General features: G+C 38.2%; 1 protein-coding gene across 2 annotated transcripts in view; it reads left to right on the top strand.

Annotated features, from left to right (window-relative positions):
* Nucleotides 1-24,028, top strand: part of LOC126418494 (U4/U6 small nuclear ribonucleoprotein Prp4) — a 43,930-nt gene that overhangs the window by 14,573 nt on the left and 5,329 nt on the right. For both annotated transcript variants that reach the window (XM_050085287.1, XM_050085278.1), the window contains exons 4-8: nt 1,299-1,429; nt 1,630-1,834; nt 3,425-3,607; nt 10,892-11,107; nt 23,902-24,009. In XM_050085287.1, coding sequence (XP_049941244.1) covers nt 1,299-1,429; nt 1,630-1,834; nt 3,425-3,607; nt 10,892-11,107; nt 23,902-24,009 — 843 coding nt within the window. The remainder of the gene's footprint in view (nt 1-1,298; nt 1,430-1,629; nt 1,835-3,424; nt 3,608-10,891; nt 11,108-23,901; nt 24,010-24,028) is intronic.

The raw sequence follows: 24,028 nt of genomic DNA, 5'->3' as shown, positions 1-24,028 counted from the left end.
GTAATATTACTTGACTGGATAGTGGTAAGACAATTTTAAAAACGAGGATAGTCAGACAAGTTCCCCCCTCAATTCTTCCTTGTTTTTCCAATTGCCTTTCCCCACTGCCTCTTCTGCAGTATTTACTTTATCTTTCCTTTACAACCGTAGCCACCAGTTTTCATCTTGTCTCTCTCTCAGCTTTACTTGTTGTGTTGCTTATCCTTTAACTGGAGATTATAGGAAGCTTTCTGACTTATTTAAGCCGTTGTCAGCCTCTTTAATAAATCTTTTCCTACTTTTTATCAGATGAAAGAACATTTTATTGCAAATGCTGGTGTTTATTGCCTGTTTGTTGTGCCTGTTCCTACTGCCATCTGGTAGCAATAATTATTTTTCTGTCAGTATTTTATTACTTGTGTGTGAACAATAAGTTTTTCTTGTTCACTACATCTGTACTGTCTATAATATTTCATTGCTAGAAGAATTTGAATTTTATCAAAATGTTAAGGTAGAAGTGATAGCAAAATTTATTGCTGTAGCATTTCTTTGGTTTCACATTGTATGGTTGTGGTGAAGGCATATAATGCTTTGTCTGATATGAAAAGTAGATGTGCAGTGGCTGTGTTGTAAATGTTTAAAGATATTTTTTTTGCATTCTATGTCACTGCTTACATTTCATTACTATTTTGGCAATTTTTCTGTCTTTTAAATTTAATTTGCAAAGTTTTATGGCCCCTTTTTTCTGTAAATGTTTCAGAATGACAGATTTTCAGAAAGAATGACACACTTTATTCATAGATATTGTTTTCAATCACAGATGTTTATAAGTATTTACCCCTCTGCTCGCCAGTTTCTACTTGATGTCATTCTTTTAAAACAAAAAGTAATATGTTATAAATTTCAATCTTCCAGTCCCTAAACTTAAAGTGATCTCTTATCTTAACTCTTCGTGGAGCAAAATTATTATTGTTGTTGTTATTATTATTATTCTTCTTATTATTATTATTAAATTTAGGTTACTCGAACACAACTTTTTTACATGTATTCAGGGATTTGTGATTATATCTAACTCAGTTTACATTGTGTTAACAAGTGAACAACCACAATTTAAAAAGACTTTATATTGAATTCATGAGTTCCAATGTACCAAAATGTACAGTCCTAGTACTCTTAGTATTAGTAAAAGTGCAACTACCTTTTTCCCTACTCACACTGCAGAAAATGAGAAATTCTTCTGCATATAGCACATATTTTAATTATTGCTGTTTAGGATGTACCTAGTTATTAATTATCTATTGTCTATCTGCTATTTGCAGACTGGGTGAAGATGCAATTAAGAAAAAGCAGGAAGAGGAGGAGGAAAGGATGCAACAAGCGAAAGATCAAGAAACTACTTGGTATCATGAAGGACCAGAATCACTCAAAATATCAAGACTGTGGATAGCTCGTAAGATGATCTTTTATGTGTTTGGCCTAAATGGTATTCTGAGTTCTTGAGACAGTTAACACAGAGACATATGCCATTGTTCTTCAGTGTACTAACATGCACTTGCTGACATTGCTAATTTTAGCTGTTTGTATAAGAAATTTATTAATTTAATGTTACAAGAAAGGAGAAATAAATGTTAAATCTGAATATTTCTACAGAATATTCCCTGGCAAGATCTAAAGTACGGCTTGAGAAGGCAAGGGAAGAGAGAAATCTGCCTGAAGCAACACGTACAGCTCGAAGACAAGAGTTGCAAAAGAAGCTTCAGGCAGTGTCCATCTATTGCAGTCAGATTGGTGATACTCGCCCTATTTCGTATTGCCAGTTCAGTCCTGATTCAACAATGCTTGCCACTGCCTCATGGTAGGTTCTTTCCCGCATGTAGCCATTTTTTATTTCTAATAAGTGCCATTGTAGATATGTATTTTTATAAACATTAGTAATAAATATGCAAATGTTTGTTCTTTCCTGCATGTAGCCATATTTTATTTCTGATAAGTACCATTGTACATATTTATTTTTATAAACATTAGTAATAAATACCTAAATGTTTTGAGAAGTAGTTTTAAGAACGAATGCTCCCATATTGAAGAACACTTGTGAGTAATCTCCACATCCACCACATCCGACAGAAATAAACTGAAGTTGCTCAAATTTTTTCTAATAATGTACAGATGTCTTAACTGCAGTTTTATGGTTGGTGAGGATGATAGTCCAGTGATGATATTGACAAAAGATTTATTATAAGATAGTCAAATTATAAGGAGATAATGTGTGGCCTGGCCTGTATGTGACTTGAAAAAAACCTGGCTTTCAGATGTGATGGTTCCTTCATCAGGAGGAAAGATGGACAGCTTTTGAAAATTTGGGAGACTCCTCATCCTCTTCAGAGGTGTCCCTCAGCAGTATGTGAATTCCATCTCTAGGAGTTCAGTACCAGCCAGCCATTCTGTCACTTTGTAAACTAAAAATATTCTGAAGTGAATTTTCCTTTTATTCGTGTTGTAAAATAGACCCCAATCACATTTTTCTGTCTGTATGTGTAGGAGTTTTGATATGGTTTTCACTAATGGATAAACTGATTAACGAGGAATGTTTGTGTACAATTTATTACGGATACACCAGTCTGTACAATTTATTACGGATACACCAGTCAAGTCATCATGCCATAGATACTTTGTGGTGTCCTTGCAAAGCCAGGCAGGTTGTTACAGTCGAAATAGTGTAATGACAGCTAACAGTGCTGTTGCCAGCTTTCAAATGTGGAGTGCTAATGGCTGCAGGTGAAAACAGTAGACATCTGCAGAACTGTGACAACACTGAGGCCTTGCCATAGAGATGTTTACAAAACTGTTATGTTATTGGTTGAGGTAGGCCTGTGAAGCTGCTGTGCCCAGCCCGGTGCACCTGTCGGGGATCAACTTATGCCAGATATATTAAGAATGAGTATGCAAAGCAGAAAATAATAATAATAATAATAATAATAATAATAATAATAGGCTAGGTTGGTACCATATAGTGGAAATGTTGAGTCACAGACAGGTAAAACAAAAAGACTGCTAAATAAGTAAGCTTTCAGCCATTGTGTGTGTCTGCGACTCATCTCCACTATATGGCGAGTCTCCACTATATGGTGAGTAGCAATCTATCCCTTCATAATATTGACATTATTTCACCCTGTATTTTCCAGTGTTTAATAATAACAACAACAATAATAAAACAGAAGTGCATATGACAGGTCGTAAGAAATTTACATGTTCACAGTGTTGAGGTTATGAAGAAATAAAGAAAGGAAGTTGTAACTAAGAAAGCAAGATCTTTGAATATCTTCCTTATTGTGTCATGTATCTGCACCACCACCATGTGACATTTAACTTTATGTTTGTCAATGGTCATAATGTTTTCAGTGTATGTTTTAAACAGTAAATTGAATTGCATTTCATTATGTTTCAGGAGTGGACTGTGCAAACTTTGGTCAGTGCCTAATTGTGAGCTGATACGAACACTTCGTGGACATAATTGTAATGTTGGTGCAATAGTTTTTCATCCCCATGCAATGTCTGAAAATGATGACAAAGTTTGTGCCCTAGCTTCATGCGCTGCGGATGGTTCTGTGAAACTGTGGAATCTCGATAGGTATGATTAAGTTTCATTGTTTTCAAATGTTGTAGCTATATAAGACATCGTCTTTCATGTACTGAGAGATTTGTTACATTTGGAGGATGTGCATTCGTATTTTTATGAATTGAAAATTACATATATTTTGTGTAAGTGGCATTCCACAACTTCAGACCATTCGAAAAATGAAGATATGGCCACCAGGTGGCTACAGTATAACTTTACTTTATTCAGTAATAGTTCTGATGGCATTATCGTCATCTAGTTGAAAGTAAACGAGTTTTTATAGCTAATTATGGTGAGCCTTGTCATAATACATGAATAATTATCAAATACATTTAATATTTTATGATTCATGACACATGACAATGGCCCATTGTAGCCAGTATGAATCAGTTAAATTCAACCTGATGATGATACTCAGGATGACTCAGAAGAGTTGACAGTAATCAAAGGGGATAACTACAACACCTTGCTGTATTTCAATACATGGTTTACTGATTTTAAAAGAAAATAATGTGTCAAGATCTATGTGCATGGTAGCAATGTCTTTTCATTCTTCTGAGTTCAGCACCTCTCTCATCATGGGGAGATGCTGGCTCAGTGTCTCATGGACAGAGGAAAGGACAAGAAGATAAACATGGAGAATAGTTGAGTGTGACACTGGAGTCAGTGCAAGGTACATAACAACATCTTCATGGCCCAGAAGTCTCTAGTGGTTGTGCTTAATGTATGCAGTGATGATGAACACAACTATGTTTTATAGTATAAGTTATTTAAAGCAAGTTGTGTGTAAGGACCAACCGAATGAGGCAGTGCATCTGTTAAGACACTGACCTGATATCTGCCGGCCGGAGTGGCCGAGCGGTTAAAGGCGCAACAGTCTGGAACCGCACCACCGCTACGGTCGCAGGTTCGAATCCTGCCTCAGGCATGGATGTGTGTGATGTCCTTAGGTTAGTTAGGTTTAAGTAGTTCTAAGTTCTAGGGGACTTATGACCACAGCAGTTGAGTCCCATAGTGCTCAGAGCCATTTGACCTGATATCTGGCAGAATGGAGTTCGTCATGTCTGGCCAACATGATTTGGTTTCCGTGGCTATAGGCAATTACCAGGGTGGTTCTTTCATAAAGGCCATGCTCAACCACCTGTCCTACCCTCATAGTGTTGTGTGTACATCTGGAATTTTGAGCTATTGATTTTCAATGTATTACCATGACAACTCCTATTTCATTATGAGATGATCCTTGGATGAATATAAAAATGATAAAAAAAAAAGATTATGCTACCAGAACTAGTCATAGGGTAAAGTAAAGTTGTAAGGCATTGTTGACTGGGAGACCCCAAAGGACAAGTTCAGCTGCCTAAATTGGGAAGATCTTGCTGCCCTTCACATTCATTGGCACCTTTCTTTGTGATGACAACAATGTGTTCAGACAAGTAAAGCCTGTGGCACTGGTAAAGTAATTTTGTATTACAACTTCCTGGTAGTCACCTCTTACTTTTTCAGTTATGTATGTAACTACTGTTAGTTTGAAAAACATGAATTTTTCTTCTGCTTCTGCTCTTTGACTGTGTGTTATGCATAGATGGGTCACAAAATTTTTACCTGTCTGACAAGTATGTCAAAATAAGTGGTTTCATGGTGATGAACAAGAAAACTAAACTGCAGAAACCTTCACTTATTGTGCATAATAGCTTGTGATGGAAATACAGTGAGTAGCCAAAAGTCATGGGAAGGAACTGGATGTGCTGCCAGTAGTAAGTTGCCCATCAGCGAGTTCTCCAAATGTCAGGATCATGTCTGGGCATGGAGTCTATCAGCTGTTGGAATTGCCCTGGAGAGAAATTGATCCACACGTCTTGCAGCAATGCTACCCACAATTCTTCTTGAATAGTTGAATAGTTGGTCGACAGCATCTCCTAAATGCTTAGTTGGGCTAAAATTTGGTGATCAGGGGGGCCAAGTTGTGATTGTGATGTGACTGGATTTTAGTTGAGACACCGGCATGCAACCAAAGAGCAGTGACATATCACTGTAGAAACACGGCCTCTCCATCAGGCCAATGAAATGGCAGAAAGGATACTGAAAGTCTGCAAGATAGTCCACATAACATTGCATTTATCATTGATCCCTGAAGACAGGTAATGGAACCTAATAATGCTCTTGTGTGAACGCAGCTTACACATAACTGAACAACTTCCAGCCAGCACATGACCTTGCACAATTGCTTGCACCCATCAGCTCGATACAAAGGAAATCGAGCGTCTTCAGACTGTGCTACAATACCACCACAGTTCCATTGTCAAGGGGTGCTATTCACAGGCTCATGCTGGGCGTTGAGGTGTCGGCAAATGGACACCAGTTGATCATCAGCTGCTGATGCCTGAGTGGTGCATTTAACTCTTTGCAGTCCTGATAGAGAGAGGTTCTCTACATGCCACATTCAAATCAGCAGCATTATGAGCCATTATAGATCGTTGATCACCCCATAAGGTTCTGCATAGGCAACATGACATCTGTTTGTCAAACACATCTGGTCATCCTCTGCATCAGTTTACATTTGCCAAAACGTTTTGTCTGATATATTGGTTCTCCACCCTAGACACTGTTGACACTGGAATCCTGAATTCTTGTCTAATACTGTACTTGGCATGGCCCAGTGCATCTTGCGCTTATTACCATCCCATGTTCAAAGTCAACTACCATGTTTACCCTTCCTGCAACTATTGGCCACTCAGTTTGATACAATTTTGTTTTGTCTGACCATAAATGGCAAGACAAAAGGATCAACCAATCAATGGAAATCACAGTCAGTGAACAGAAAATCCTGAAGCAGACGATCAGTTTATTTAGAATTTAATTTTAAAAGATGGAAAAGGTACTACAGAATCTGAAGAGACCATTGTTGAATACAAACTTACCCTATTATAGCTATGGAAGATTGTTGTCTAGTAGATTACGTTATTCAGTTTCTTGAATCAGGAAATTTTCACAGACATAGATGAATACTAAAATATAAGTGGGTGGCAGTGTTGTGAAGTTAGTAACAGAAATAGACATGCGATGGGGAAATGATAAACAGATAAGATGAAAGAAAATTAAGAAATAAGAAAATTGGTGAAATTATAGAAAAAAGTAGAGAGCCGCATAAATAATGCTTGGGGGGGGGGGGGGAGGGGGGTTCCATAGATAAAAAACTGTGTATGGTGCTAATCGCCATATGTCTCATGGCTTTTTTCAATATTTTGCTTGTGAAGCAAAGCTTTTTGGTCACTATATCTTAACATTTTTTATGTTACTTTTTAAGTGCTTGTAAGTTTTAATGAAGGACTCTATCATCCAGAGTTTGCATGGTGATTGCTTTCTGATGTAAGCTTAATTGTATGATCTTCTGAGGATGGCAAATTAATTTTCTGAAACTAGTCAAGAAGTTAATTTAATATGCAGCTAGCAACTGGTTATTTTTTCCTTAAAATGTGCTTCACAGCTGCTGATTGACAGTCAGAAATAAAATTGTAAGAGAAATTGATACAGGAATTAGGTTTAGGTAATTTAGGAGATTACAGACATTTATGGAGGACTGAATATTTTATGATGACCTGTTCAACACTTGAACTGTTTAGTTTAATGCTACAATCTGTTTTGTTGTGATATTCAAATGAGAATTTAGTTCTTAAAGGTATGCAAAACCGACGAAGAGTGGGAGATCAATGCGTTGACCCCTTTCCTCTCCATACTGCACCCAAATGACACCATGCGGTAGAGTGTGACACGACAGCCAGTCAGCACAGCAAGGTCATCTGTGCCTGACTGCAGAGTCAGCTTAATTTTTTATATTTTCTCTGTAAAGCATATGTCAGTTGCGTGATGGTTGTGATGGAACTGACTGGAATTTTGTAGTTTCTCCTCGGTAGCACCAATCTTGATTCGGGTGGACGACGGTTCAATCCCGCATCCGGCCGTCCTTATTTAGGTTTTCCGTGATTTCCCTAAATCGCTCCAGGCAAATGCTGGGATGGTTCCTTTCAAAGGGTGCGGCCGACTTCCTTCCCCATCCTTCCCTAATCCGATGAGACCGATGACCTCGCTGTTTGGTTTCTTCCCCCAAAACAACCCAACCCAACAATCTTGATTGCCACAAAACTGAAAATCATATTGAGTGTGGGATGGAAGACAGTAACATACACATTTTATTCACTTCAAAGTTCAGTTATTAATTATGCTGACCAGCTTTTGCACTGCAATCAAATTATTAGTGCAAGCCTCTAGCCAACACACACAACCACAGTGGCAAAGTTTTCAGTTGTGTCACAAACTAAACAGTCCATGTTTATCAAAAAACAACACAGCTCACATTCAGCACTGTTGTAGAGTAGTTTGTTAAAGATCGCACTATGGTAGTTCAATCTTGGCCTTTCTTAATCAAATTCACCACGTCCAAAAGTCACTGGTTTCGATGACAATAATATTTCACAGGCTTTCTAATTACAAGCTAAATCAGTCACAATGTTCATTAATTAGAGGTACTGTAATCACACAAAAGTTTTTACACATTAAAGTCCTTGAGTTTTGCAGTTGTCTGTATGTGTCTTTTCACTTATGGAATATGCATAATTGTGGCGCAAGTCAAACAGTGAGAGTACATCCAGACTGATTATTTTGGAAGACATCCAACTAGTTATAGATGGGACTAAGAACAAGCTGTTATTTTGAAAACCACATAATACTTTGAAAAAAGCTTATGTTGGTGTTGTGACTTAGCAAGACAGCCAAGTCACAACGAGAGGAAGCCGAAAGGCACTCGTTAAGCTCACGCAGATTGGCGTGAGGTCTGGAACAGTTAAAAGGAAATGAGAACTTAGAAAATGGACGCAGTTGCTGTAATACTTAACTTTAATCCACATTTGTAGAACATCGCTCTTGATGATGCATGCTTCACAATATTAATTATCAAAGCTATGGCGCCTTGCTAGGTCGTAGCCAATGACTTAGCTGAAGGCTATGCTAACTATCGTCTCGGCAAATGAGAGCGTATTTGTTAGTGTGGCTTCGCTAGCAAAGTCTGCTGTACAACTGGGGCGAGTGCCAGGACGTCTCTCTAGACCTGCCATGTGGTGGCGCTCGGTCTGCAATTACTGACAGTGGCGACATGCGGGTCCGGCTTATACTAATGGACCGCGGCCGATTTAAAGGCTACCACCTAGCAAGTGTGGTGTCTGGCGGTGACACCACAGTTGGAATGTTCTGTTTTTGATTAATTATAAGAGTCGGTGGAATTCTGGATGACAGAGAATGTTGCTGGTTACAGAATTGGAAAAATACCTGGACATCATTTTCTTCTTCAGTGTGATTCAACTTGTTTACATGAATAACTGCCACATTGTAAATAATGGCAAATTAGAAGAATTTATTAATAATGTTGTATGTCAGATGGCTCAGAAAAATTAAGGTAACTAAAGCATATTGTCAAGAGTCTGGAATAAACAGTGGTGTTGATGAAATCTATGAGAGAAAATGGTACTGGTTCAGAACTTCAGATTTAATTATTGTAGAAGACAATTAGTTTTCAGAAAATTAAAATATGTGACAGGAAGGTGGGAATGCTTAACTTCCGAATGGTGTTGATCACTTTATGGAATTATGCTTATTAGCTCATAGGTTTTTTACAAGTAGCAAATTATTGATCTAACATTAACTGTAACTTTTAACTCTCGGTGCCCTAATGAAAGATAAGTAAGTGTAATCAGAACAGCTAAAAAAAAATCTGAATAAATTTAAGTGAAATTAAGTCTAAATAGGATTTCGAGATTTTTAAGTACTTCAAGACAATGTATAAATGTATTTTAAATGAAATAAAAATTGGATCGTTTATGGCAGCAGAAAAACATAACAGATGGGAAGAATCCACGTGTTTTGACAAATGGTCTGCAGTCGGAGTCAAGAACAATGGCAAATGAATTTGGGCATGTTCTGTACCTCTACATCAAGCATTCTCTGACAACCAATGAGTGTCCAGTAGTGTTCTCAGTACTCTGCTGTGAATGTTGTAGCCAATGTGACCATTAAACGTGATCGTAGTTAGCTATTTAAAGAATTTTTATTAATTTGTTTTGAGTTGTCGTAACTGATCGTGATGGCAAGTGACAAATTCTGCACAAGCAAGCAAGAGACATAATTTCGAGTATATACAATTGTTCAAGTGCAGAGCATGTGTATCTGCATACCACAACTGTTGCTCACAACCAGCAACAGTTAAATCTCTGTCCATGATTCAGGCTGTACAAACCACTATCCTTCATGAATCAGACTATTGCGGTGTGTCCAGATACTGAGAGGTTGAGGTTCGAATCTCAGTTGAGCCACAGAAATTTTTTAGCGTGTCTGTAACCCAGCCTTCACACCTCAGTAATGTGAAGATTCACCAGAAATGATGTGGTTTGAATTCCTCATTAAACTGTAGGTCCTCTTTCCCCAGTGGGATTACTTTCACCAGGCCCCTTGAGACCCATTAAAATATCATTATTATTATTATTATTATTATTATTATCCTGCAATTTGATAACATTTGGTCCTCTGTGTATACATTTCAAGATAAACATGCAGGTTTAAACTTTGATGACAAGAGAAATTGCTCTAACCCTACTTTTATGTTCTTGGCATTATATTTACTTCTGTTCAATATTGTTAAATGATTTGTTCTATCATAAGTACCTTGAGAGCTTTCTAATTGTATTTGTTGTCAAATCTTCTTAGATTATCTCTTCTTACAGTATGTCTTCTGTAGTGCCCATAAATATTTATGAGACAGCGAGTATCTTTTCTGTTGTTGAACCTTTTCAAGCCTGAACAAATTTTCTGTATGATGGACCCTTCACTTCACTTGATAGAGCAAACACTATATTTCTAACATTTATTCCTGATTTTGTTTATGAGTATCAAATAATAATAATAATAATAATAATATGCACTTTCCACATGCGGAAAATCTGTTGTTTACTGTGGAAGGTTTATTGCCAGTTTTTATGAAGCAAGTGGTTTTTATTATCTCTTATTGTGTGATTATTTTACCTATGTATAAATCTAACAATTATTTTCTCCACAAAATGTGATATAAATATGATACAATCAGTGAGGACTTGTAAATGCAAAAGAAGGAATTTTCATATCGGTTTTTAGTTTTGGGGGAGGGAAATAATTGTAAGTACAAGACAGTGTTAACACCAACATTGATGTGACTGACTAATAGTCAATATTTATCATTGTTATGTCCGTTGACCTGATTTTTTTTTCTTTTTTCAGTGAAGAGCCACTAGCAGATGTTGAAGGCCATGAACCTCACCGTGTCTCCAGATTAGCATTCCATCCATCAGGTCGATTTTTAGGTACTTGTTGCTTTGATTCTTCATGGAGACTCTGGGACCTGGAGCAGTGCCAGGAAGTTCTTCATCAGGAAGGCCACTGCAAGCCAGTTTACTGTATTTCTTTTCAAAATGATGGTGCTGTTGTGGGTACTGGGTAGGTAACTATATGTAATCCATTTTTTTTTCCTTGTTCCAAAAATAGCACTGCCAAGAAAATGGACAGTGTGCATAGAATCAAAGGAAACACGCTTCACATTTAAACTTTAAATACAGCTGCAATTAATATCAATGAAACAATATAATGAGAAGGAAAGTTGCTACTCACCATATAGTGGAGATGGTGAGTTGCAGATAGGCACAACAAAAAGATTTTCACACTTAAAGGCCGATGGCCTTTGTCAACAATAGATACACAAACACACACACACACACACACACTTGCAAACACAACTCACACACATGAGTGCAGTCTCAGGCAACTGAAGCCACACTGAGACTGCAGTCGTGTGTGTGTGTGTGTGTGTGTGTGTGTGTGTGTGTGTGTGTGCGTGTGCATGCTCGCGCTTATATGTGTGTATTGTTGAAAAAGGCCATTGGCTGAAAGCTTTAAGTGTGAAAATATTTTTGTTTTGTGCCTATCTGTGACTCAGCATTTCCGCTATATGGTGAGTAGCAACTTTCCTTCTCATTATATTGTTACAGTCCATCCTAGATTTTCCGTTGTTTGATTTAATATCAATGAAATTATTTTGTACAGTGAAACCCCACTTTTACACTTTTCAAGGGATGTAGTAACATGGTTCACGTTTTCCGTCACACTTCACTTAGTGTAGACCGGGAACTGTGTCCTAGGCATGCCCGATGTGAACTGAATGGGGCCCGTGCTGCCTGAGTTGTTGTTGTTGTTGTTGTTGTTGTTCCACCGGCAGAGGTCAGGGCTGAATTCTCGCGTTGCCTCTGGTGGACAGGACTCTACTTGCGGCAACTACCGTCCGTGACGCGCCGTGCCGATGTGCGCCTCCCGTGATCTTTCTGGTGGCTACTGCAAGGGACTTCAAAAAAATGGGGTAAAACACGGGAAAATGCAAAATGTGGGAAACGATGTTTCAAACTGTATGTATGATATATGTACATAGCAGCCATCAAAAGGCTTGCAGGAACTTGTTTATTATCTAATGAAAGTTTATTATCGAATAAAAACCGCTGATGTAAGTAGGAACGTTTGACTCAATTTCATGTCATGTTTTTGAAAGCCTGCAGCTGTCATTCATTATTTAAATAATGAAATACTGCACTAGTTACATATTTTTTCATGCTTAGCATGATGTGTTTCGAGAACTTTTTCTCGAAATAAGTATTTATCGAAATAAGTATTTTGTGTGATGTTTGACTACATGTTATTCTGTGTCTCTTACACTGTAGTCATGTTTTTGAGGTTATCAGATACTTTGCCTCATCAGTTATATAGAAAACCACATACACACACAAAATATCACTCACATTATTTCATTGTTTGTTTGTTTGTGTAACATCACAAAAAATACATACATAAATACTTCACACGACAGCAAGAATAAATTCTCGAAACACATTTTTCTCCGCATGAATAAAATTCATAATGGGCGTTGTGTTTAAATACATTTGAGCAACGCAAAATGAATGACAGTGTCAACTAGTGTTCCAAGTGACCATACGCTAAATATGGTTCGACAAAGGTGTCATGATTATCACAACAATCATGAAACTTCGTTTGTGCAGTAGAGACAGTTTGGAAATGGTTGTGACTGGTCATGATATCTTCATTCAAAGAAACCTAGTTACTCCCAGCAGCCACCATCCCAAGTAGAGCTCGGCAGCGGCGGAAGATAAAACACGAAGCACAAATTGTTGCAACTTTTACACATTTACCGGTTCAAATCCGCTGAGTAGAGCGCCCTGGTGTCAAGGAACTTAACCATGTAATACTTGTAAACACTACTGTACGGCCAACATCATGCCTACATCATTTTTTCTCCACAAACATTTTTTCGTAATGCGTAAATTGCGGGAAAATTATAAATATGCTGACGCAAAATCGGGTGAAAATTGACATTGTGAGCATAAGAAATTTGACGAGACCAATGAACAATGTCATAAACATCGGGAAAACGTAAATTCCAGTAACGTAAAAGTGGGGTTATAGTGCATTTCTTTGAAACTAACCTGCAGTTCCTTCTTGGAAGGTGGTAGTGGTTGTTAAAGAGCAGGGTGTCACTTATATCATTCTTGTAGATCTTCATTTTCAGTACCAATGAAATTAATATTAGAACACTGTGTAAGCAGTGAAATAATTTGCTTAATCCATTGACCATATGGCATCGTATTATTTTTATAATTTCTATACTTGGATGAAATATAAGTATAAACCCATAAAGTAGCTATTATGTAACAGCAGCCAGGTGGACTCGCGTGTATGTAGCTCTCACTAAGTTAAGCGATTAATATTGAAATAAGAGCTAATTTAGTTAATATTACATTTTAGACTAATGCTTTTACTTCTTATCTAATCTATCTATTGAAGGTTTCGCTTTTCTAATCTTAATTACATCGAAAAGGAAGTATTTCGTAAAGGCCAGCAGTCGTGAGTTTGTTTACATACTTAGGTGTAAATTTCGTACGAGTGTAGATATTTGTTTTTGACTAGAGTTAGCACTTCAAAGTTAAATTAATTCGTGTCTCTCATCCACAATTTGTGTCGTTAATTAAAAGTTTCTGAAGCAAGTTTATAAGTTCGTTTACATTAGTGTTTAGTTACATATTAGTACACGTTAAAAAACTATTGTGTTATTGAAGTTATTTTCTGATTTTGTGTTACTTTTTACTATCAAACCATGTGTGACAAGTGTGGTGGTTGCCGTAGAAATTTGAAAGACGGGGTGTTCTGTATAGACTGTAGGTTGTGGTTTCATTGGGTGAGTGCAGTGAAGAGGAAACGAGGGTAGATAATGAGGCTCTTCCAAACATGGCATTGTAGGTTATGTAGAAAGGGCAGAAAAATCATGGAACAGGAGGCAAAGATTTGTGCCCTTAAGGCTGAATTAGAAATCGTGAATTTGGAATTATGTGAGCTAAGGGAGGAAAAGGATTCTGGGTGCTGGGAAAAGGTAGCAAGCAAACGGTGAAAAAGGGAAACAATTGATAAAACTTCTGAAATTCTGTTAGCAAATCAGTTTGGCTAGCTATCTGAAGTAGTGGAGGAAGGGCCTCATTCAGATGTAGTTGAATGTAGGTTGAAGCAGAATACTAGCTTAAAGAAAAAAAGACAGGTCGGGATCAAACCAGAATAGGAAAAGAAAAATTCTGCTTATAGGTAGCAGTCATGGGAGGGGTGTGGGCCAACAGCTTCAGGAGAAGTTAGGGACAGAGTACCAGGTCACAAGTTTTGTGAAACCAAGTGCTAGCCTTAGCCAGGTGACAGAAAACTTAGGTCAGCTATGCAAGGACTTTGAGAAGGAATATCAGGTAATTATAGTTGGGGGAGCAGGAAACAGCCTGGCTATGAATCCAAGATATAGTATTAGGAGTGACCTGGATAAAATAGGAGCAGAAACTGGGCACACAAAAGTGGGGTTTGTGGAGGTCTTTCAGCGCCATGATCAGCCCTGGGTAAACACTGCTGTAAGGTGTGTTAACACTGAGCTGAATGGTATGCTCCAGACACCGGCAAAGTCTCACATGAGTGTTGTTCCAGTTGATGCTATAGGTAGGTGGGGGTACACTACACATGGCCTGCCCCTTAATAGGAAGGGGAAAGATAAGTTAGCTTCTCTATTAGTAGATACTGTAAGGGGGGCCACAGTCACACAAGGGGTGATCCCTGTGGCTATTGGGACCAGGTAGACAGGTTTTTTTAGGTTAAAGCCAAATTCCAGAGATACAACAACCAAGGAAAATAGAAGAAAAGAAACTTCATGCACAGCAAATAGAGATAAAGCTAAGGGCAGTATCAACTTACTTCGCCAAAATATCAGGGGAATAAAAAATAAAGTAGATGAACTGATAATGTGTTTATATGATCTCAAAAATAAGAATGAGATTGACATACTTTGTCTGTCTGAGCACCATGTAACTGTGGGGATGGAAAATGTTAGTATAAATGGGTACAATTTAGCATCTTACACTTGTAGATCTAGTATGGATGAAGGAGGAGTTGCCATTTTCATAAAACAAGGGTATAAATACAGAACTGTTGAAGTAAGCAAATTTTGTGTTGATCAGCATTTTGAGGTATGTGCATGTGAACTTCAGCTAGATAATGTTGTGTTGATATTAGCAACAGTGTACAGGTCTCCACTAGGAGATTGGGATATATTCATAAAAAAAAAGTTTGACTCCCTATTATGCTGTTTGTCAGACAAAAAGAAATAGTTATTAATCTGTGGTGATTTCAATGTTAACTTTCTAAATAATTCTGGTAGGAAAAGTGAACTAGAAGTGTTGTTAAGAACATATAACTTATAATCAGTGATCAATTTCCCTGCATGTATAGCTCAGGACAGGAGTAATCTAATAGATAATGTATTTGTACAGCAAGAGGGTGTAGAACAAACACATGCTTGCCCTGTGGTAAATGGATTGTCTGAACATGATGCACAACTGATTAACTTACAAAACATAACAGGGTGTACACTTCAGAAACCATTAAGTAAAAGTGTGAGGGTGCTCAACCTGGTATCTATAGATCACTTCAGAGAAAGTTTAGGAAATGTAAACTGGGAAGATGTATATAATGAGCCAAATGCTAATGATAAATGCAGCATATTTCTTGATAAATTTATATCCCTTTTTGAACATTGTTTTCCAAAGAAAATTACTAAATGTAACACCACAAACTTTTCAAAGAAACCTTGTATTACTACAGGTATTAAAGTGTTTTCAGAAAGAAAAAGAAAACTGTATGAGACAGCAAGAACTAGTAAAGGTGCAGAAGCAGTTTTACACTATAAAAATTATTGTAACATACTGAGAAAAGTTGTAAGGAAATCAAGAAATATGTAAGACAGAGAAGAAATTAATAACTCCATGACAGAGAAGAAATTAATAACTCCAGCAATAAAATCAAATCAAATGTTGTTAGAAGGGAGACAGGAAAAGTAACCATGGGGTAGGTAGTATTACTGTTAAAGAGAATGAGACCATCCTAACCAACAGTACACAGGTAGCCAATGTATTTAACAATCACTTCTTAAGTGTAGGAGAAAAAATTGGTGAGAATAGTTTTAAAAAAAAAGCCAGGCAGTACATGGAAGAGTCAGTTTTGAAAAATTTTAGTCAGATTAAGTTTCATCTAACAACCTCTTGTGAAATAAGAAAAATTATTAAATCTTTGAAAAATAAGTGTTCTGTTGGAGTAGATGACATCTCTAACAAGTTATTAAAACAATGTGGAGCAATTACAGCTGATGTTTTGAGTCACATATGTAATGCATCACTGACTCAGGATATTTTTCCAGACAGGTTAAAATATGCCATTGTCAGGCCTCTCTACAAAAGGGGGGAAACCACAGATGTCAATAATTACTGGCCAGTATCCTTGCTTACAGCATTTTCAAAAATTTGAGAAAGTAATGTACTCAAGAGTGTTTAGCCATCTCAACAGTAATGGGATACTTAGTAAATCAAGTTCGGATTTCATAAATGCTGTTCCACTGAGACAGCAATATACAATTTCACTGTCCACATAATAGAGTCTTTAAATAGTAAAATGTCACCAGTAAGAATATTCTGTGACTTATTCAAAGCATTTGATTGTGTGAACCATGACATTATGTTAGAGAAATTACAATTCTATGGTATAAATGGAACAGCACAGTGTTTTAAGTCATATCTACAGAACAGGAAGCAAAAAGTCTCTTTATATGCTTCAAGTGATTCAAAGCAGTTTGCCACTTCATCTAACTCGGGTGAAATTACATTAGGTGTTCCGCAAGGTTCGATCATGGGTCCCCTCCAGTGAATGGCCTCCCTTCTTATGTGAAACAAGATGCTGAACTGACACTGTTTGCTGATGATGCAAGCATAATTATTAATCCAGTAAAAGAAAGATTCTGCTTCAATTTCCGTAGACGGGTGCCCATTCTTTTTTGAACATGACCGACACATTCTTGTTTAGTTATTGTCCTATTGATGTATGACATAGATCCTATCTCACTTTTGTAAGCCTTGGAGCCACCATCCCCAAGGAACTTGGTATAAAATACTCCCCATTCCTTCTCTAATATTTTAAAAATTTCCGCAGGTGGTTTTCCTTCATTGATATATTTGGTTTCACTGGCAGCAGCTTTTAGAGATAAATATGCTACGGACTAAACAGTGTCTCCTATCGCTTCAGTGTATTTGTCTGTTTTAGCAGGTGACATTGAAAGATCCATTGTTACACAAAATGTTTGAGCAGCAATATGCCATTTACTGATTACTGACAGTGCATATAGAAGCCTGATTACTCTCAAAAATGTTATTCTGCACTTTTCAGAGGTCCAAAATCAGGTCTTATTTTCACAGTTGGCACAAACAATGGCAATATTGGTGGAACATCCACAAAGACTAAAACTTACACAGTTCTTGATACAAGTTTCTTGTGGTGCCCGTGTTTGTAGTAGCTCTAGAGAAATCAATAGTTTTCTTTCAAACTGTGTTTTGCACATTAATTTTTTTTATTTTACTTGTGCATCCAGATGTGTTACGTCATTTTTACGAGGCGTATTTAGAGGCTGTCCTGAAATGTTACATGATTTTTTCCATTTGCACATGTAGCTTATAGATTTAAAACAGTTCAGGGAAGTTTTTATAACAAATTTCATACACTTACACATCAGGATGTAATGCATTGTTTGTAAGCCAGACAGCTTTCTCGGATGTGGAAAACTGGAAAGCTTGCAGTTTTTCTTGTGGTTGCTGTGTTTTCCAAAATTAGCACTGTAGCTGCCACTTTCTGTGTCTAGAGTGTCATTTGTTTTTTTGTGAGTGTTGCCAACTTTCACCGTTTTTGCTTTCAGTTGGTTGTTGTTTGACTTTGTGTGTGGTGATGTAAGTTCTGTGTGTATGCGCGTGTGCACTCTCTTTATTTTTATTGTTTGTTCTTATTTTTAATTTTTTATTAATAGTTGCATCAGTACTTGGTTTGCAAAAAGACATGCGACCTCCCGGGGGAATTTTTTGAAATTTAGACCTCTTAAACATGGTTTTGTGTTTTCTGGGCATTTTAGAAGTCATATACAGCATTGAAAAAATGGAAAGCCTAGGCTGAAGTATCATTAAGGTAAGGAAAGTGATAGGTTGCTACTCACCATAAAGATGAATTGTTGAGTCACAGACAGGCACAGTGAAAATCCAGTTATGGATTACCTTTCAGCTAAAGCCCTCTTCAGAAAAGGAAACACACACACACACACACACACACACACACACACACACACACACACACACAAATTCATTCACACTAGCAGGCTCACTTCATAACATGTAACTGCCATTTACAGCAGCTCGCACCGTTTGCCGTTCTGGTTTGAGCTGCCAGAGATGACAGGGATGTGTGCGTGAGGCATGCTTGCCTGTGTGAATGCGTCTGTGTTTTCTTTGCTAAAGAAGGCTTTGGCTGAAAGCTTTAATTTGTAATAGTCTTTTTGTTGTGCCTGTTTGCAACTCACCGTGTCATCTTTATGGTGAGTAGCAATCTATCCTTTTCCTTATATTGTTAAATACAACATTTGTCTTACATCACTTCAGCCACAGAAAAAATATTATCGTATCACACCTCAAAATCTGTGGCTCCCATTTCTTTTTGTTGGAGGTACTGGTACAACATACTGGTGTGTACTGTCACAAATCAAGCACTGGCTTTTATTCAGTTTTCATTTCATTTACTTATCCTACATATATAAATAAAAAATAAAATAAATAAATATAAGAATAGACAATAATAGTACACATGCTCACACAAAACTACAACACATGTACTGCCTAACAAATGAGAGAAAAAAAATCAAAAGCAGAAGCTTAGAAAGTTGCCAACACCTACAAAAATGGATAACACTCTAGACAGAGAAAGTGGCAGTTAGAGTGCTGTATCACCTCTGGATCACAGGGCCTCAGGTTCAATTCCTGGCCGGATTGGGGATTTTCTCTGCCCAGGGACTGGGTGTCTGTGTTGTCCTCATCATTTCATCATCGTCCTCATTATTCGTAACAGTGGTTAGATTGGACTGTGAAAAAATTGGGACTTTGTACAGGCATTGATGATGGCGCAGTTGAGTGCCCCACAAACCAATCATCATCATCATCATCATTGCATTGCTATGTTTTGAAAACAAAGGAACCACAAGAAAAACTGCAAGCATTCAACCAGTTTCCCACAAGAGAGAAAGCTGTTTGGCTTACAAATAATGAATTAGACACTGATCTGTAAGTTCCTTTCCATTTTGAATAAAAACTTCAATGGACAGTTTTAAATCTGTAACCTATAAGAGCAAACTGAAAAATCGTGTGGGGATACCAGCATGAGTATTGTCTCATTCTAGATAACACATATGGCTAAGTGCAATATATGCGTGGACTTCTAAGGGGGTGAGTTCGATGCTGAATCGTGTACCATGTTAATGCCTCGTATATTGGATTATGAGCAATAAAGTAGTAGCATCATATCAATTTGTCATCTCAGTTATTGGTACAACCCTTGCAATTGATAGGGAAATCTACCACATTGGTGACCTGTGACAAATATGTAATGTGGCTGGCTGACATTTTGTTCCATATTGTGATAATACGCAGTAACTGTGCAGGCATCTTGCATCAGTTACTCAACATCATCAGCCTCTCGAGGACTGCACCTCAAGGATCAGAGCAAGTTATGTGCATCATCAGCGTAATAACTGCCAACCAGTGCTTGAATATCAACTAGATAAGGCTGCAGTTGTTGCTTCTCAAAACAGCACATGTTCCAGCATGTCACGACAAAGGCTGCTGTAGGACAGTCTACCATTGGACTTTTGTACAAGGTTTGGCATCAAGTGCATCAGTTCATGGCTCAGCAGGACAAGCTGGACTAAAATGAATAGTAACATGACACTCTTGCCAACCGCATTGCGAATGCTATTGGGAAATGCGACCATCATGTCACCATGTATGGTGGAGTGCAACAGGCCACACATTACCTGGACATGATTATCAGATATGCACCCACAGTAGTTTGCCGGTTATACCATTTTGCACAATAGCACCAGTGCAACTATATCCATACTTCAGAGACTCGCCACACAACCCAAGCTGCCGCTCGTCCAGCCAGAACAGTCGGCACTTTGGCTTGCTTTGTTGCATTGTGTGTTTAGCTTATTAGAAATTTTGAATAACTCTTAATTTGTGACATTAATTTCTCACTTACAAGAGGAGGCCGCCAATTGTGAAATTCAGATTCGATTCATACTGCACATAATAAAAGCTCATGGCCAGAGGTGTAATGTGGCAAAGCACCAAGATGCACTTCTCAGCCGTTGTCGAGAAAATCGACAGTTAAAAGAAACCGTTGCGGTGAAATACTCTCTACGATTAGTAACTTTCCGCAGCGGTAAGCACTCGGGTTCGTAATCCGAAGGTCGCTGGATCGAATCTCGAGCCATGCAACCTTTTTTTTTTTTTTTTTAGTATTTGTTTTTTGTAATTCATATCCGGCAATCAGTTGCAACAATTATGCATATAATAAGTTGTTGAAAGTCGTTTATCGTGAAAGAACTGGCGACTTCGAACATCATTATGTTTTCCGTAAACAAAGTTGTATTTCACAAATGTTATTAATTGTCTTCATAATGTTAACCACGTATAGTTAACGGAACACGTAGAAACGATATTCCGAAACGAATACGTATTGCGTAAGTCAAACGTTCGAATTAGAATAGAGACCCCACGAACACAAATTTGCTGTGGCAGGTATGAAAAATAAACTCCGTTACTCGCTCGTTACACTTGAAGAACAGATGTTGAATGGGCCGAAACGAGCCGCGGCATAACTAGCGTAGTTGCCTGCTAACTTCAAAAGAAGGTAGATGCGGTCCCTAGCGCAACTTATAACATCGTCGAAAATCAGTGCGGACGGGAGAGCTTTGGTACACCCTGTTAAACAAAAGGAAAAATGGAGGCGAATAGTATGTATGTGTGTGTATATATATATATATTTGAATTACAAAAAACTAATTATAAAAAAAAATTGCATGGCGCGAGATTCGATCCGGCGACCTTCGGATTACGAATCCGAGTGCTTACCGCTGCACCACGACGCTGTGGAAAGTTACTAATCGTAGAGAGTATTTCACCGCAACGGTTTCTTTTAACTGTCGATTTTCTCGACAACGGCTGAGAAGTGCATCTTGGTGCTTTGCCACATTACACCTCTGGCCATGAGCTTTTATTATGCGCAGTATGAATCGAATCTGAATTTCACAATTGGCGGCCTCCCCTTGTTAGTGGTGCATGCTGGTATTATCTGCGATGTCATCCTCCCATCACCCGAATGAAACAAATATGAAGTGGTAAAATCCACCTTGTTCCAGCACTTGTCATGCACCCCAGAATGACGATGGAAATTGGTAGTCTATGTTTGCCGACACGATTCCATGCCAGCTGTGGCACTGGCTACAGATGCTATTCCATTTGAACATCATGCCAGATACTGCATTATGGACTCTTATCAACTGTCAAGCTTCCGCAGCAGTTACAACTCCATGATAGCTCATGAGGCAGAGCAGTGCCTGGTGGACAGAATGTTCACTGTGCTACAGCATAGACAGTGCATCAACACTGCAGACAGTATCACTCCATGCAGCACTAGATCTCATAAAATACCACGTATGCCAAACTGCTCCGACTCATGTCGAAAGCACACAATAGTGAGGTCGCCGCCTCCAGCCGGGACGCTGACCTGCGCGACACGCACTCCACGCATTTGAAATTTCGCTCAATATAAAAGCAACAATGGCCTCATTAAACCACCTCAAAACCAGCGTGGATTCTGTGCGAACACACAGCTGCGCATAATACGTGCCCAGAAAAACAGACGACAACTGCTGTGGTCATTTACCCCATGACATGCAGGTGACTTATTTGGACTTCGAGAGGCCAGTCTCCATCAAACTTTACATCATAAGAGACGTTGATCCAGAGAAACTTGTGAACTTGTAGATAGTGGATGCCTGCTGTGACAATCGTGTGACAAATAATGAGCCAGTAGCTTGACAGCTCTCTCTCTCTCTCTCTCTCTCTCTCTCTCCCTCCCTCCCTCCCCCCCCTCCCTCCCTCCCGCCCCCCCCCCCCCCCCCCCACACACACACATGCACCAGTTACCTACAAATGTCGATTACACTGCTATATCTTTGCATTTGTCAGCAGATGGCATACTCACTATTTCAGTCACAAGTTAGCCAAAACGACAGCTACCACACACGATGTCACCAGTGGCTTCAGATCCTCCTATTGATGTGCCATCCCAGCCAAATATCTGGTGTTCCTTAAGGGAGTGTTAGAGACGCTCTGCTGTTCTTGATCTATATAAATGATTTAGGGGGCAATCTGAGCAGCCCTGTTAGACTGTTTGCAGATGATGCTATCATTTACCATCTTGTAAAGACATCGGATGATCAAAATCAACTGCAAAATGATTTAGAAAAGATGTTGGTAGGGTGCAAAAATGTCAGTTGCTCTAAATCATGAAAAGTGTGAAGTTATCCACATGAGTACCAAAAGAAATAATGCAAGAGGTCTACTGAAGAGTCTGTCTACACTACACTTGTCCATCCTCTTTTGTGGTATTGCTGCACAGTGTGGAATCCACATCAGATAGGACTGATGGAGGACATAAAAAAAAAGGTCCAAAGAAAGGCAGCTTATCATCATAATAAAATAATAGGAATCATAGCTCGCACAGAAAAATTTTAAGTGTTTGTTTTTCTTGTGTGCTGTTTGAGATTGGAATGGTAGAGAGACAGCTTGAATGTGGTTCAATAAACCCTCTGCCAGCCACTTCATTGTGAGCTGCAGAGTAACCACGTAGATTGAGATATCTGGTGGCTAGCACAAAAACTGAATTTGTGTAACTACAGTAAAAATGAGGATAAACAGCAGATACTTTGTTTGTTTGATTGAATTGCTCCTATACAGTCACATGCAATGCTCTAATGGTCTCAGAAACATTACCTGTCACTCAGTCAATTTACTTTTGCAGAATACATGTGAGTGCTCTGTAGTTATTTATTTTCTCTATTTGTACAGCAGAACTTCTACATCTACATCTACTTGAAGTTCATTATCTTCTTCTGTAGTGTAGTGGCTACAGTAGTGGTGTAAATCTGCCACAAAACTGTGCTTATACACCAATGTTTGGCTAAGTCATAGGAAACTCATGTTACTTCAGATGTTGAGAGAGAGAGAGAGAGAGAGTGTGTGTGTGTAATTATTTGGATATTTGGATACCACTATATCATTGTAGTAATTTTTTTCTCTTAAAGCCAATGTATCTTTCTTTATAATATCACAGATACTATTGAATTCTGGTATCCAGTAGCCTCCACTAAAATTGTTTCCCCAGTGGTGTTATCCCGCGTACCTCATGGGAATATCTCCAACTGTAATGTTCGAAAATCATTGGTGAAAACATCAGTTACAGGGAAAGTGAGAGTCTGGTTTGGAAGCATTCTCGGATTGTCTGATGGTCAAGGTGATCCAGGTTTGAAGCCTAGTCTGACAAATATTTTCATTAGTCGCAACTTTTCATGTAGGTAATTAATACCATATTTATGTCTTAATTCAAGTAACTAATTTACTTTGGTGGTTGTTACGTGTTGTTAATGCCACAGTAATACAACAAATGCATTTTGACATGTATAGTATTTAATTATTAATAGATGTTTCATGAATCATACTTTTCAGTGGACTTGACGCATTTGGTCGAATTTGGGATCTACGCACTGGGAGGTGTATAATGTTTATGGAGGGCCATCTGAAGTCAATTTATGGAATTGACTTTTCTCCAAATGGGTGAGAAAATTGATAACTG

Source organism: Schistocerca serialis, chromosome 1 (assembly GCF_023864345.2).
Source record: "Schistocerca serialis cubense isolate TAMUIC-IGC-003099 chromosome 1, iqSchSeri2.2, whole genome shotgun sequence".
NCBI classification, from domain to species: domain Eukaryota; kingdom Metazoa; phylum Arthropoda; class Insecta; order Orthoptera; family Acrididae; genus Schistocerca; species Schistocerca serialis.
This window is presented reverse-complemented; position numbering and strand designations above follow the sequence as displayed.